The 14,717-nt window shown below is 44.8% G+C and overlaps 1 protein-coding gene and 1 pseudogene across 2 annotated transcripts in view; both read left to right on the top strand.

Annotated features, from left to right (window-relative positions):
- Positions 1 to 14,717, top strand: part of RGS14 (regulator of G protein signaling 14) — a 160,087-nt gene that overhangs the window by 49,683 nt on the left and 95,687 nt on the right. For both annotated transcript variants that reach the window (XM_077472583.1, XM_077472584.1), the window contains one exon: positions 8,296 to 8,317. In XM_077472583.1, coding sequence (XP_077328709.1) covers positions 8,296 to 8,317 — 22 coding nt within the window. The remainder of the gene's footprint in view (positions 1 to 8,295; positions 8,318 to 14,717) is intronic.
- Positions 539 to 6,323, top strand: LOC143964312 (small nuclear ribonucleoprotein F pseudogene; annotated as a pseudogene).

Raw genomic sequence — 14,717 nt, 5'->3', positions numbered from 1 at the left:
TACATATCAATGCAGTTGGCCTCAGCTATTTACATATGTATGTCACTGCTATTTACATATGAATGCCAGTATTTACATGTAAACATAGGTCTGCAGGTGAGCACAACAACAGGGCAGAGCTGGGCAGCATTAGTAGCAGCACAGGACTAAAACTTCAAGGGACAAGAGAATTTACACTGGGATAGTTGGCAAGTATGAGGCAGCTGCTTTGGGCCCCACAACAATGACAGGGCCCAGGGCAGCTGCCCCTTTTGCCCTGCCTTAAAGACGGCCCTGACTGTCTCTCAGTTACTCCCCTGCATTATTATCCTTTCACATGCTCCCCTGGTGAAGACTGCAAATGGCTATGAATAGGCATGGTCTACCATGGTCACTTTCAGGAACACAGTTGTCATGTATCTGATAGGAGACTGAAATGACGAGGTTGGCCTCTCTTGTATCTCCAGCCCAGGCCCAACTAAAGGTGGAACTGATGGTGCTGTGGGACAGGAGGAACACAAGTGGTGGCAGGTGTTGCCCATAGAACTTGCAGTAGGAGATGCAGGCTGGAACAGTCCAGCAGGATTTCAGGTCAGGAGCAACAGCTGTACAGGATGAGCCAGCTGAAGTTAAAGGAGCCCTCGGCATGCACCACAGGTTCAGGAGATAGGGCTTGTCAGAGCCTCCAGCAGACTGAAGACAATGGCACACTGTGAAGATTTAAGCTGATATGGGTGACAGCCAGAGCAGGCACTCAGAAAGCATAGTGAAGGGCTGAGCCAAGGTCAGAAACGGAGTAGGCAGAAGAGCAATCAGGATCCAAGATCAGGTCAATAGCAAGCCGGGTCAGCAATGGAGGTCAAGTACAGGATACAAACAGGACACAGAAACGGCTGGAGACCAGTCCGCATAGAACATGGGCATAAGCATCCTTTAAATAGCCTGTCTGGCGACAACTGTAATTGTGCATGTCGGCATGCATTCTTACATGCATGCGTGTGCTTGGTCATCATTCTTCAGGAAACACCATGAGCATGTGCATGTCTGCATACTAGATGTCTAACAAGGATTCTCTGACACAGTCCAGAACAATAATATGTAGACATAAAGTGGTAGAAAGAGGCTGGGGGAGATCAGCAACATTGAAATGGGAAACAGGATTAAAAAAAAAAAAAAAGTGAAATTAGAATTTTATGAAATAGAAACATACCAAATGTTTATGATACACCGTGAAGAGCAAACAAAATGTTATTCCGCATCAAACCTTATCAGTGCTGGGATCTCAGTAGTCAGACGTAATGTACTGTTATTATTTAGTCTCAATGTTGCAACACAATAATTCAGCTTGTGGGCGTTTGGTTGAAATAGCTAAACATAACTGTTTGATGACTAAAGTAGTGGTATGTACAGTATGTGTTTATATGTGTACTAGCACAGCTGTCCCAAAGCATTCCAGTGCCTTTTGTAACTTTTTCCCTAAGTCTCCTTTCACATGGAGTGGAGTCCACTCCAATCAGCAGGGGATCTGTGAGCAGATCTCCTGCTGATCGGAGCTGAATGGAACAGATGTCACATCCATGCTCATTCAGTTTTTGCCTAGCAGACACGGGCAGACCCCTGTAAGCTCTATGGGCATCCGGGTGTAAACTGACTCCAGTGTCTGTTTGCATTAGGTTACCTCCAATCCAGGCTGCAAAAATGGAAAAGGACATAGTCCTTTTAATTTTTGTTCCTGGACCTGGACAGAGGTAGGGGGGTGAAAATGGACGCAAGTCAATTTACATCCTCCTGTCCATAGGGCTGTTTGGACATTCAGATCGGGTCCGTATGATAAACTGACAAGCAAACCTAATCAAAATACCCATGTAAAAGTGGTTTTGAAAGTGTGAAATCCCCATGTGAAAGTGTATTTAAATCTTGATGTAATTTGTTTTTTAAACTGGTGTCTGTAGGACTGTGTAGCCAGGTGCTGGGATACAGCAACATGTAGAAAGAGTGATCGCCTTTTATTCTCTAGTGCTACCCCCTATTTCAGACGGGATGTCAAACTGCTCTGATTCTTTGCACAAACTGGAGGTGGTGACTGGGTCCATCTCGATGACTTGACTGACTTGCCTCATTGGCATGGCCATCACATCAGGGGTCAGAATGTATCAGAAGGTATCCCGGATGAGCCCCCAAGTCTAGCGCTACCCCCACAGGAGCCACTGGTATTTTTATTGGGTCCCTTCTGCCCTGCACCTGTGATGACTCGCCCCTTTCCTGGACCCGAGAACACTGACACACCTTGAAGGTTTAAATAGGCTTTATTTAATGGCAAAGCCCTAGAAAGGAATGGGTTAATTAATGACAATTTACAATATAGCAATACAGGCACCTTTTTAAGTGACACAATTCAAAGGGTGTCACTGTTCATTCACCACATCTGCCTGGGAAGCAACTGGTGCACAAACGTGCACTAGACAGGTGCTAGCGAGCAATACTGGCTTATAATTAAGATTAACCACTTGCCGACCGCTGCACGCTGATATACGTCGGCACAATGGCAGCGGTGAGCAAATGGGCGTACCTGTATGTCCCCTTTAAGAAGCGGGGATAGCAGCCACGCGCCGTGTACAGCGTGACCATGCCCGTGGGACCGGCGCACTCAATGATTGTGTCACGGAGCCGCAGAATGGGGAGATGCCTATGTAAACAAGGCATTTCCCCCGTTCTGCCATGTGTCATGACAGATCACTGCTCCCTGTCATCGGGAGCTGTGATCAATGTCATGTGACTTGACACCCAACCACTCACAGTTAGAATCACTTCCTAGGACACACTTAGCCACCTAGTGGTTAACCCCTTCACTGCCAGTGTCATTTACACAGTAATCAGTGCATTTTTATAGCACTGATCGCTGTATAAATGACAATGGTCCCAAAATTGTGTCAAAAGTGTCCGATATGTCCGCCATAATGTCGCAGTCCCAAACAAAAACGCAGATCGCTGCCATTACTAATAAAAAAATTTAAAATAAAAATACCATAAAACTATCCCCTATTTTGTAAAATTTTGCACAAACAAATCAATATATGCGTATTGTGATTTATTTTACCAAAAATATGTAGAATACATATCGGCGTAAACTGAGGAAAAAAATGTTTTTTATATTTTTGGGGGATATTTATTATAGAAAAAAAGTAAAAAATAATGCTTTTTTTCAAAATTGTCGCTCTTTTTTTGTCTATAGCGCAAAAATAAAAACTGCAGAGGTGATCAAATACCACCAAAAGAAAGCTCTATTTGTGGGAAAAAAGGACATCAATTTTGTTTGGGTGCAACAATTGTCAGTTAAAGCGGCGCAGTGCCGAAAACGCAAAAAGTGCTCTGGTCAGGAAGGGGGTAAAATCTTCCGGGGCTGAAGCCGTTAATAACAATCCAAGTCAGTACAGCAGTACAAATGGCCTTTTTCAAGGCAATACAGCCTACCTACTACCTAATGCAGAGTTGCCCTGCCTAACCGCTGGCCAGTGGGACTATGTAGAGAATCTACCGTCGATGGGGCCTTGCATGGGAGTACTCACTAAAATAAACAAGATTGTGGCTGGAAGCCTCTCACCACTGATGACTGATTCTAATCCTGAGGGTTTCCTCTGTGGCTGGAGAAAGGGTCCTTCCTCTTGAGCCAGCTCTCTGCAGCTTTAGCAGGTAGCTGGAACATGTGGTCACTGGGAGCAATTGGAACACACTGGAATGGAAGCTCCTTCCTCCCTGTATTAAAGCAGAGTTCTGCCCAAATTGGAACTTCCGCTTTTCGGAATCCTCCGCCCCTCCAGTGTCACATTTGCCACATTTCAGGGGGGAGCAGATACCTGTATAATCCAGGTATTTGCTCCCACTTCCGGGCATAAATAGCCACAGTATCCGTGGATATCTATGCTATATCCGGTGCCTCCTCTGTCCCCTCTGCTGTCTTCTGGGAGGCACACGGGTCCCAGAAGACAGCAGGGACCAGTGGAATCACGCAGCGCAACTCGCGTATGCGCAGTATGGAACCAGGCTGTGAAGTCACAAGGTGGCGAAGATGGTGGTGCCTCCACCCGAGAGCCGATAGACAGATCAGCTTCGGGTGCCGACATCGTGGGCACCCTGGACAGGTAAGTGTCCATATTTTAAAAGTCAGCAGCTGCTGTATTTGTAACTGCTGACTTAAAAAAAAATAATCATTTGGAGGAACTCCGCTTTAAGTAGTGTTCAGCATAGCAGCAGCCCACAGCCTGGTCCCTGCACACAGTTTTGAATGTAATTCAGGTGCAGCACACTTTTCCTTGCAGAACAGATCCTCTGGCAACAACATGTGGTCAGCAGGTCACAACGACAGTCCTGTGGCTTCTTGCAGCCCTAAGCCCTGTAACACAAACTTCCAGGCTAACACTCTCTGGGCACACACAGCACAGTTCAGCTCCCAGGCTCTGTAATAACAGTCACAGAAAGTTCTCAATTCTGTTTCTTTACTCAGAGAACACTTCCTAGGTATATATTGTGCTGGCCAGGCAGGAGGAGTGGAGAGATGATTTTTATTAAACTGCCCAGAAAAGTCCTTCCTTTTGGGGAGGGAGAGCACCTTTATATGTAAATTCAGCATAGACAACCTCCTCAATGCAGACCTCCATCTGTATAGACCCCCCCATCAGTGCAGACCCCCCCATCAGTATAGACAGCCTCATCAGTGCAGACCTCTCCCCATCACTATAGACACCCCCTTCAGTGCAGCCCCCCCCCATTAATATAGACCCCCCTCAGTGCAGACCCCCAACCAGTATAGACTCCCCCCCTCAGTGCAGACCCACCCCATCAGTACAAACAGCCCCCCCCCCCCAGTGTGTATCCCTCGGGTCCTTCTCCTCCTGTGTGGATGTAAACAGAGAGGAGGAGGAGGTGGCTTTGGTCTGCTCCGCTGAGGGACACAGCCACCAGACCCAAGAGGCACAGATCAGTGTAGTAGAGAGGGTGATATTAGCGGTGCCGCTACCCAAGGGTGTCACCCCTCTGGTGGGTGTCACCCGGTTGCAGCTCACACCCCCCTAGCGATGCCACTGCTTTGAAACAAGTGTAGCACACCCCCGTAGGGAGTGCTGATGAACTTGGATCCCCCACTCCTGCACAGCTAGGCACACCAAATTTTCACAGGCACGTCTGGTATTTATTGAGGGTTAGTAACTTGGATGGGGAAGGGATGCCCACTTGACTTTAGCAAAACTTCCACAACTACAGGGACATCTTCCTATATACAGTCTATATACTACAGTCTATATACTTCTTTACTTTCCTCCTGCACACACTTGCATGCTTTCTCCAGCTGAATCACTGTTAGTTGATCTGACAGGTTCTCAGTCAGATTTAGCTTTCCAGTAGATGATCCATTGGGTTACTGGGTCATGTGAGAATAGACCACTAGCCAGAAGCTGGCAAGTATGCAATTGTGCTGCTGGCCTGCCATGCATCCAGCTTGCTTTCAGAACAGCATTCAGTGATGCCAGAGGTTTTGTGACAGAAAAATAGCGTGTCTGTCCACAGACTCCACTGACTGGCTGACATTTGTCAAAATGAATCAGTCCAAATTAGCAGCAGCTATCAAGCTCTTGATCCTGATGTCACTGATTAAATGTTTTTGGGATCTGGAATCTCTGAAAGACTGTCTAGGCTGCCTAGCTTTGTGGGTGATGATTTTATCTTGAAGTCATTTTTTGGTATAGGTTACATGGGCACAATTAACACCCAAATGACCAATTTTTCAGCACCCCTTTGACGGGTGCATATAATAATTTTTTGTGGCAAGGCCAATTCTTGCTTTCATCAAGAGTACTTCTATAGAGTTACAGTGTGAAGGCACCACCAACACCCAAAATCAAATTTTTCCACACCTGTTTGACAGGTGCATATACTTTCAATTTTTTACAGAAAGGCCAATTCTTCCTTTCATCAAGAGTATGTCTAGCTATTTCCTGCTTGCTCTGGTGATGTGTTCTCAGAGCAGTCCGCAGGGAAATTTTTTCTTAAATTCACTGGTCTGTAAATCAACAGAAGCTTCAGTGGCAGATTGAGTTTGCCACTAAACCCAAAACCATTCCTTAATGGCCTTATTGGTAAGCCAGTAATGGTGAAACTGAAGTGGGGTATGGAATACAAGGAATACCTGGTCTCTGTAAATGGCTACATGAACAAACATGCAGTTCGCCAGTACAGAAGCGTATATTGATGGGGAATTGTCTGGACATCTTGGAGAAGTTCTCATAAGGTGTAATAAAGTATTGTATATACGAGGAGTAGAAGAGGAGGAAGAAGATGGAGAGATGAGATAATAAAGCAATTTACAAATTTGTTTTGTAAATTTTTTTTGAAACTTCTCTTCTGTGGTTATTGTTGGACATTGTTTTTGTATGTTTTGTACCTCTATAGGGTTACGGTGTGAAGACACCACCAACGCCCAATTATTTCACACCTGTTAGTTCTATCCAAAGTCTGTGAAAGAGACACTAGACTTTATCTAAAAAAAAATTGTTAATCTTGGCCTGAGTGTACTATAATTTGGCTTCTTCACATAAGGCTTGCTCACTGTAGTGCAAACATTTGTTATTTCCATCCAAAGTCTGCCAAAGACACACCAGAATTTATCCCAAAAATCTCTAATCTTGTTCCGAGTGCACTAATTTGTGGCTTCATCATACAGATTGGCTCCCCAAGTTGTTGTTTACAAAATAAAGAAAGCTTGCAGGGAAATGTAATTTAAATGTAATTTTTTTTTGCTGCAGCAGGTTCTATACACGGTAGAGATGTGCCCCTTTGCAGGCAGACTAGGGGACCCCCCAGGCACTATATTTAAAGGGATTTTTCATTTTTATTGTTTCACTTTAAGCATTATTAAAATCAATGCTCCTTTTAAAATGATCTTTTTAAAAAAGAAATTTTGCATGTCCCTCATGGCCAATAACTTACATATAAGCCTTCAAATTTTTCACGTTCGGGTCCCATAGACTTTATTAGGGTTAGCGGTTCGGGTCTCAACTTTCGCAATGTTTGAAAGTTCTGGCATGAACCAAACTGGGGGGTGTTCGGCAGAACTCTACATATTAATAATCCTTTGCTTTTTACCCTGTATTTATTGAGAGATTTTTGTATAGCGCTGCACTTGTTTTTCCTTTTATGTCTTTGTGTTTGAGTCACTTGTAAGTATTAGCTAGCTGTCCACATATACTCATATTTTGGCTGCGCGCACAGTACATTTCTTTATTTTTAATCTTTCAGGAGCTTAAGCCTAGTAAACCAGAGTAAGTGGGGACAACGCCAGTACACAACATTTATGTTTTTTCCTTTGTCACAGCTGGGCACCATAGGTAATCAGAACTGAATATGGCAGGGGCTTGGCGATAGAAAATGAGATTGTCCATAATTCAGGTGGCATGCAGCCATCTATTCTTCCTTTGGGATTGGTAGAGTGTCCAGTCTATAGTGCCCTCTAGCTTTGCTTTTCACAACAGGAGTAATGTAAGGCCGCGTACACACGGGCGGATTGTCTGGCCAACTTAGTCCGCTGAAACGTGTTTCAGCGGACAATCCGCTCGTGTGTGGGCTTCAGCAGACTTTTTCAGCGGACAGTCTGGCGGACTAAGTCTTTCGGAATTTCCGTAATACAGTCCGTCCAAACTTGGTTTCAGTGGACAGTCCGCTCGTGAGTAGGCAAGTTGGACGGACTAAGTATGGCGCATGCTCAGAAAGGATTTACACGGCCGAAGGTTGCATTGCAGTGTATTGGACGTCGAATTTCTAGTCCCGTCGTACGTGTTCGTCATGTGTGGTCAAGTCCGTTCATTCAAAAGTAGGACGGACTGTCTGTCGGATTGTCTGACGAACTTAGTTGGCCAGACAATCCGCCCGTGTGTACGCGGCCTAACAGTAACACAGTGGGTGATAAAGGGTCGGACCCTGATGAAAAGGTTCTCTTCTTTCATGAGTGTCTGTAGTAGTATGATCTCAAACTACAATCCTGGTTATTATTGTAGTTAATAAAAGGTCATTTGAGTTTGAGATGATGCTTTCCCCTCTGCCATTTTCCTGTGACAGGAAGGTGTGAGAGACAGGTAAGTGCCTACACTTCCTGTAATGACATCATAGTAACAGAGTCTCTTCAAATCCGGATATATTGACATGCATAAAAATTGTCATGACACGTAAAAGTCAACTTCCCATTTTAAAAGTGTATTTATGTTCTTTTTGTATGTCAGAGGAAGAACCATGTTTATTTTTTTGTAATTCTCTCTTATGTTCCTCTTTTAGGTGTTGGCTGTATCTGATGGAGGTGAGTCACTCCCACTTAATGGATTTCATTAAGTATTAGAAAAACAGCTGTGGTTGTCATAATACAATATACAGTGGTAAAGCCTCAGAAATAGGACCTCATACTATTTCATCACTAATTAAGTATATTGTAGCCCAAAAGCAAAAATGTAACATGTTCCAGCTATGTGGTTGCTCCTTTTGTTTTAATTTTCAGGTCAACCGCCTCCCACCTGCTGTATAGACAAATGACGGCGGTGCAGGCGACTTTTGTTCTGGGACAACATCATATGACGGCATTCAGTATAGACGTGATTGCTCACCCATCGGGGCGTGCAGAGCAACCCTGATCTCGACAAAGAGTCACAGCCGTGGCTCTTTACCCATGTGATCAGCTGTGTCAGCTGTGTTCAATCACAGCCAATCACATGTAAACAAGGAGATGCTGTTTATCGGCTCTCCTTGCCTCGACACTGACAGAGTGTAAGGTGAGGAGAGCCGATCAGCGGTATCTCCTCAAAGGGGAGACGTGTAAAGGTAATCAGTGCCCTGATTAGATGTATCCTATGTATCCCCAACAATGCCTATCAGTGATGCTACTCTGCGCCAATCAGTGACTCCAGACTGTGCCAATCAGTGACACCAGTCTGTGCCCATTAGTGAGGCCAATCTGTGCTGCCTTGTAGTGCCCATCAGTGCCACCCATCAGTGCATATCAGTGTCTCCCATCAGTGCCACCTATCATTGCCCATAAGTGTCACCTATCTGTGTCACCTATCAGTGCCCATTAGTGCCACCTATGTCCCGCCACAGAGCGTGGCTGATGTGTACCACAATAAGCGCACAGGGTGTGGGTTTCTGGGATGACGTCTATGAACTATCTTTAATCTGTAAACTACTAATTCCACCAACCCCATGGAAATGATGAGAATAAGACATGTTTGTAGTCCTGTCCTAGGGTGACCACCATAAATCCATAGGTATAATAAGCATAACCATCTATTCAGGATAAGAAATGTGTCATTCGGGGGATAACCTGGTGAAAAAAAAGCCAGAATAAAGAAAACTAATGCAGCCTTAACATCGAAGGACTGGTAAGCTGCAATATATTCAATTTTTGGGGGGTTGGATGTGCTTAAACATCATGAATGGTTACCATTGTGTAGCAATAACATCTGCAAGAAAGCAGCTGGCTAAACAGGCCACTACCTAGAAGCTAGGATATTTATTTTCCCAGTGGCTGGAGAGCCACCAGACCTTTTTAAGCATGATTAGCCTTTGTTTGTCATATGATACTAGAGAAGCAGCACTACTAAATTACCTTTCTGCCTTATCAGTGTTATTTAAAGGAGTCATGCCAAGCGGAACACATCATTTTAATACCATCTGACAATGATTACCAGTATATCAGGACAAATGATAGAAACATTTTAATATTATTGATATGCACTGTAGGAAGCTCAAACACAGCATGGGCAAAGAGGTACATAACCTGAGAAAAGAGCATTCACTTTCTCCTAACACTACGCACAGGAATTTTATCCATAGATTGTAGTATTTGTAACCAATTGTTTCCTTTGCTTTTGTAGCACTACCCCCAAAGGAGCTGCTGGTTATATTTGGGCTTACCGTTACCGTCTGTTCTCCTCGTTTCATGTCTAGGGGTGTCCCATGGTAAATGGCCCAGTAACTCGAGAGACTGACAACAGACCCACTTGAATGGATTTTATTTGCAAAACATAGACAATGAAACAGTCTCTTAAATTTGGATCAGAGGGTTCAAAAGGAAGTTCAGGTACTCTTAGTGTCAAAGTCAAAATGTTGAAGAACTTGCTTACTTTGACTGCATCCAGAGAATAGCCATTCGCAACTGGATGTTCACTTAATTTGGACAGTTCCTCTCTCACAAGGCCTAGCAGCCAACAAGGTGCTTACTCAGGAACAAGTCTCTGCCACAGATGTTGTTGTAGAACATACAAGATATGTCTCTGCCACAGACGTTGTTGGGAAACTAAACTTGAAGAACACTCGTAGGATACCTGGATCTTTCAGCCAGCTTGGCGATATTCACGAGACCGGATTCTCTTGGGTACTTCAGCCCTTCCAGGCTCTTACTAAGAAACCAACCCATACGTGGTCTTCTTCTGAAGAGTCCTCCCCTGGAATGCTTGAAGTTACTGGGTCTCTCCCAAACCGGAGACGGCACCCAACCACCTCAGAATCCTCCTTTCGTTTCTTTGCCTCGGGCTAGTCAGCCCAGAGACATCAAAATCAAGTGGATCCGCACCCCAGGCCATAGCCTTCCTGGGGGCTGGTCAGGAGGACCAGGACCATGAAGTCAGTACATCATTCTGGACCGGAACCCCCGAACCACGTGACGTCTGCATCTTAAATACCCTCTCCCAGAAAGCACAGCAAGAGCACCACTCCCACTGGCGGACCCCAAGAGAGAGTAACAAGCACCTAACCAGACCATAGTTCCATGCCTGCCATAAGAGACAGTGCCCCTTTGGCCAGGCTGAACATCTCACAGTCCAGTCAGGCTGATGCTGAAGTCTAAATTTAGACAATTGTACCCAAACCAAACTGCAGTTCAGGCATAACTTTAACTTTGAAAAACGCATAGCTGTAGCTGTGTATGTTAGACAATCAGCTTCTAACTTTAGCTTGTTCAATTAAGCTTTGGCAAAGATTGGTTTCTATGCAGAGCTGCATCAGATTTGACGCTCCGGTTTTAGTAAATCAACCCCATTGCATTACTGTTGCAGCAAAGCTAGAGGAAAATGAAAGTAGGGTGTTCTGTTAAAAGTGAATTCTAGAAAAATACACTCTCTACTTACAATACACCGTATGATCCTCCTTTAGAGCCGGTTCACACAGCGGGCGATGCGAGGCGACACGACTCGCCTCGCCTCGCTCTCGCAAGTCGCCCCCGTTCTGTACAATGGAACCGTTCTGAGAGGAGCGACTCGAGTCGCTCCGACTCAGAAAAAAGGTTCCTGTACTACTTTTGGGCGACCTCGGGGCGACTTGCATTGACTTCTATACAGAAGTCATTTTCAAGTCGCCGCCGAGGCCGCGGCAGGTCGCGGCGAGGCAAGTCGGATTTGCCTCGCCTCGCCTGCTGTGTGAACCGGCCCTTAGGCTCCATTCACACCTGGAATTTCTGGAACGCGTGACAAAGAGCATAGAAAAGGCAGTTTTGCCACATGTTTGGTTACGCGGCAAATCTACTACAAATGCGCCCCAAATGCTCATATGTGAACCCAGCCAGGAGCCTACCAGGAGTGTGTTAATGTTTGCATAAATAACTATACAATAAATAATATACTAAATAATAACCATAAAATATTAAATTTTTAGTATTTTTTATATATTAAAATTTTAAGATTTGTCATAAAACGCAAATGTGCTTGATGATTCCACTTCCCCCCACGAAGAACATACATTTCCTTTGGTCTCTTGCCACACTGCTCAGCAACTAACAGAGAGAAAATAAAGCCCTGTGTAAGCTAGTGTCACACTATTCAGAACTTACATAAAATTGATGACTTTCTCCTCACTCTATAGGGTTGGTTTACTAAAAATGGAGAGTGCAAAATGTGTTGCAGTTCTGCAAAGAAACAAACAGGCTTCAAGGTTTTACTGTCAAAGCTTAATTGAACAAGCTGAAGTTAGACAGCTGCACCAGATTTTGCAGTTTTAGTAAATCCCTACGTGACAGAGCTGGGTCAACTATAAAGCGCCGCATGCTGTCACACAGGGCTTTTGTTTCTCAGAAAATAGGTGCAGGAACCTAACTATGATCCTCAAACCCCCCCCCCCCCCCCCACACACACACCCTCAAAACCTCACCAAATTGTGGGCAAATTTCAACCAACAGTGGAAGGGTCCTAAAGGGGCACTAAATACCAGGAGTGCATTGCATACAGAGTGCAGAGTTCGGGGGCAGATTGGGTTACACATAGACTGCAGAGTTCAGGGGTGCGCTACGTATATAGTGCAGAGTTTAGAGGTGCACTGCATACAGAGTGCAGTGTTTCGGGGCAGAGGGGGTTACACGCAGACTGCAGAGTTCAGGGGTGCGCTACGTACATAGTGCAGAGTTTAGAGGTGCACTGCATACAGAGTGCAGAGTTCCGGGGAAAAGGGGGGTTACATACCAACTGCAGAATTCAGGGGTGCTCTGCGTACATAGTACAGAGTTTATAGGTGCACTGCATACAGAGTGCAGAGTCCAGCCCTCTTCCAGAGCTGCTTACCTCTGCATCCCCTATCCACATCTCGCTTTCACCCCTCTTCAGCACTGACCTCTGCATGCAACCCTCTCCTTAAAAGCTCCACCATCTTCCACATGTCTTATTTTTGTGGCTGTATTAAGCTGAAGCACTTGGCCGGGTCTAGTACCTTCCCACACATTGTACGTGGCTCTGCCTCTCTCAATTTCAGGAAAATCATTCATTGGGGGTGTCAGTATCCACACTGCGCCTCAGGCACCTGCATCTCCCTTGTCCACATCCTGCACTCAGTGGGAGCTGCTTGGGAGATCAGATCTGTGGGAGCCGTTGGGAGACAAGATGTCACTAGTAATCACAGAAGCCAGACTTCTGTGTTTATAAGTGATAGTGATGAGGAGGGAGCAGAGGGCCTGAGTCAGTGGTGGTGGAGTTCCACCAAGTTCCAGCTGAAAAAAAGCCCTGCTGTCACGTTAGTGGAAGGGAAGTAAGTCACGTGTTACCTTTTAGTACCATGTATTTTCTTGATCCTGGTAGCTGATCAGAGCAGTGGGGGAGTAAGGAAAGGCGATTATGTGTGGATGGTGGAGGAAGTATTAAAATAAAGGGCAAGAACTTCTATAATCTATTTTAATGCTGACTGTGTCCTCATTGGGTAGACAACGGGGGGACATTAGGATATAAAATATATGGGGAACTGTATCACAAAGACTAGAAAACGCACAGGCAGCGAAAAAAAGCTGACATAGGTTCTAACCATTCCCTATTATAAATAAAAATATTGTTCTTGTTTCTTCATTTGCGACCAGTTCCCTCATTCCTGGCCCCATGAAACATTATCATTGAAATAGAAAGTGAGGATAAAATTCCCCAACAGATACACAAGCAGCAGTAATACCATAGATTTTAACTTTTGCTACCATGTTCAAAACAAAATAAAGTGTTGTCTGGAGTTGGTACTTTACAGATTATCACTATTAGAAAACATAGAATACATGTAATGACCTCTGGTCCCTTTTATAGCCTAAGGCAAAATTCTTACAGGTAATCTCACAGCAACTTCTCTAAACACAGAGACTATTGTATGTAAAAGTGTCCTTAAACTATACCGGAGATAAAAACAATAACAAACAGGTTCTCTTATTAGGCAGAAGATGTGACTTGTCAAGTCACATATCTTTAGTGTGAGTTTGTGTTTGCGCTGGTTCCTCTCCTTGATTCTGCTACCAAATGTCTAGTATACCAGTGTAGGGTGCTTGGAACAGCTATTCCTTGATGGTTAATGTTTCCATCATCTTTAATGTGTGTGATGGGGTTCTGGAAGTTTGCTTTCTTAAACAGTCAGAAGAAACTGAAAGGTGAGTGGGCATTCAGTTTTGTGTGATCTATACCAGACTAGTCATCAAGCGGCTCGAAAAGTGCATGTTTTTTCAGCTTTTATTGCAGATGGATGGATGAAATAATTACCATGATTCTTCTAGAATGTAATTATTGCTCTGCAAATGTTTTTTTTTTCAGACATATTACTACCTTTGTCTCTATTATAATCACTGTATGACTACGTGTCAGAGGGACAGTGGCAAAATACATTATACTCCCAAACCTATGAGCCGCCATCTTTATATACCTAGGTGGCTTAAATTGTATATTCAAAGTAATTTCTTAACAGGGCTGTCTTTAATATTGATTGAACCCTGGGCAAACATTTTCTTGGGGCCCCCCAAGGGTGGAGAAGTGGGGAGGGGGTTATTGTTGAGGGCGGAGAAGCAGAGAGGGAGGTTAATGTTGAGGGTGGAGAGGGGGGTTACTGATGAGAGTGGAGAGGCAAGGAGGGTGGTTATTGCAGAGGGTGAAGAAACGGGGAGGAGGGTTATTGTTGAGGGTGGAGAGGGGGGTTATTGTTGAGGGTGGAGAGGGGGTTATTGTTGAGGGTGGAGAGGCGGGGTTATTGTTGAGGGTGGAGAAGCGAGGAGGGGGGTTATTGTTGAGGGTGGAGAGGGGGTTATTGTTGAGGGTGGAGAGATGGGATTATTGTTGAAGGTGGAGAAGTGGGGAGGGGGGTTATTGTTGAGGGTGGAGAAGCGAGGAGGTGGGTTTTTGTTGAAGGTTGAGAGGTGGAGAGGGGGGTTATTGTTGAGGGTTGAAAGATGGGGAGGGGGGTTACTGTTGAGGGTGGAGGGTGGGAAG

This window comes from Lithobates pipiens, unplaced genomic scaffold (assembly GCF_037356315.1).
Source record: "Lithobates pipiens isolate NorthernLeopardFrog02 unplaced genomic scaffold, aLitPip1_a1.2 Scaffold_8, whole genome shotgun sequence".
NCBI lineage: Eukaryota > Metazoa > Chordata > Amphibia > Anura > Ranidae > Lithobates > Lithobates pipiens.
This window is presented reverse-complemented; position numbering and strand designations above follow the sequence as displayed.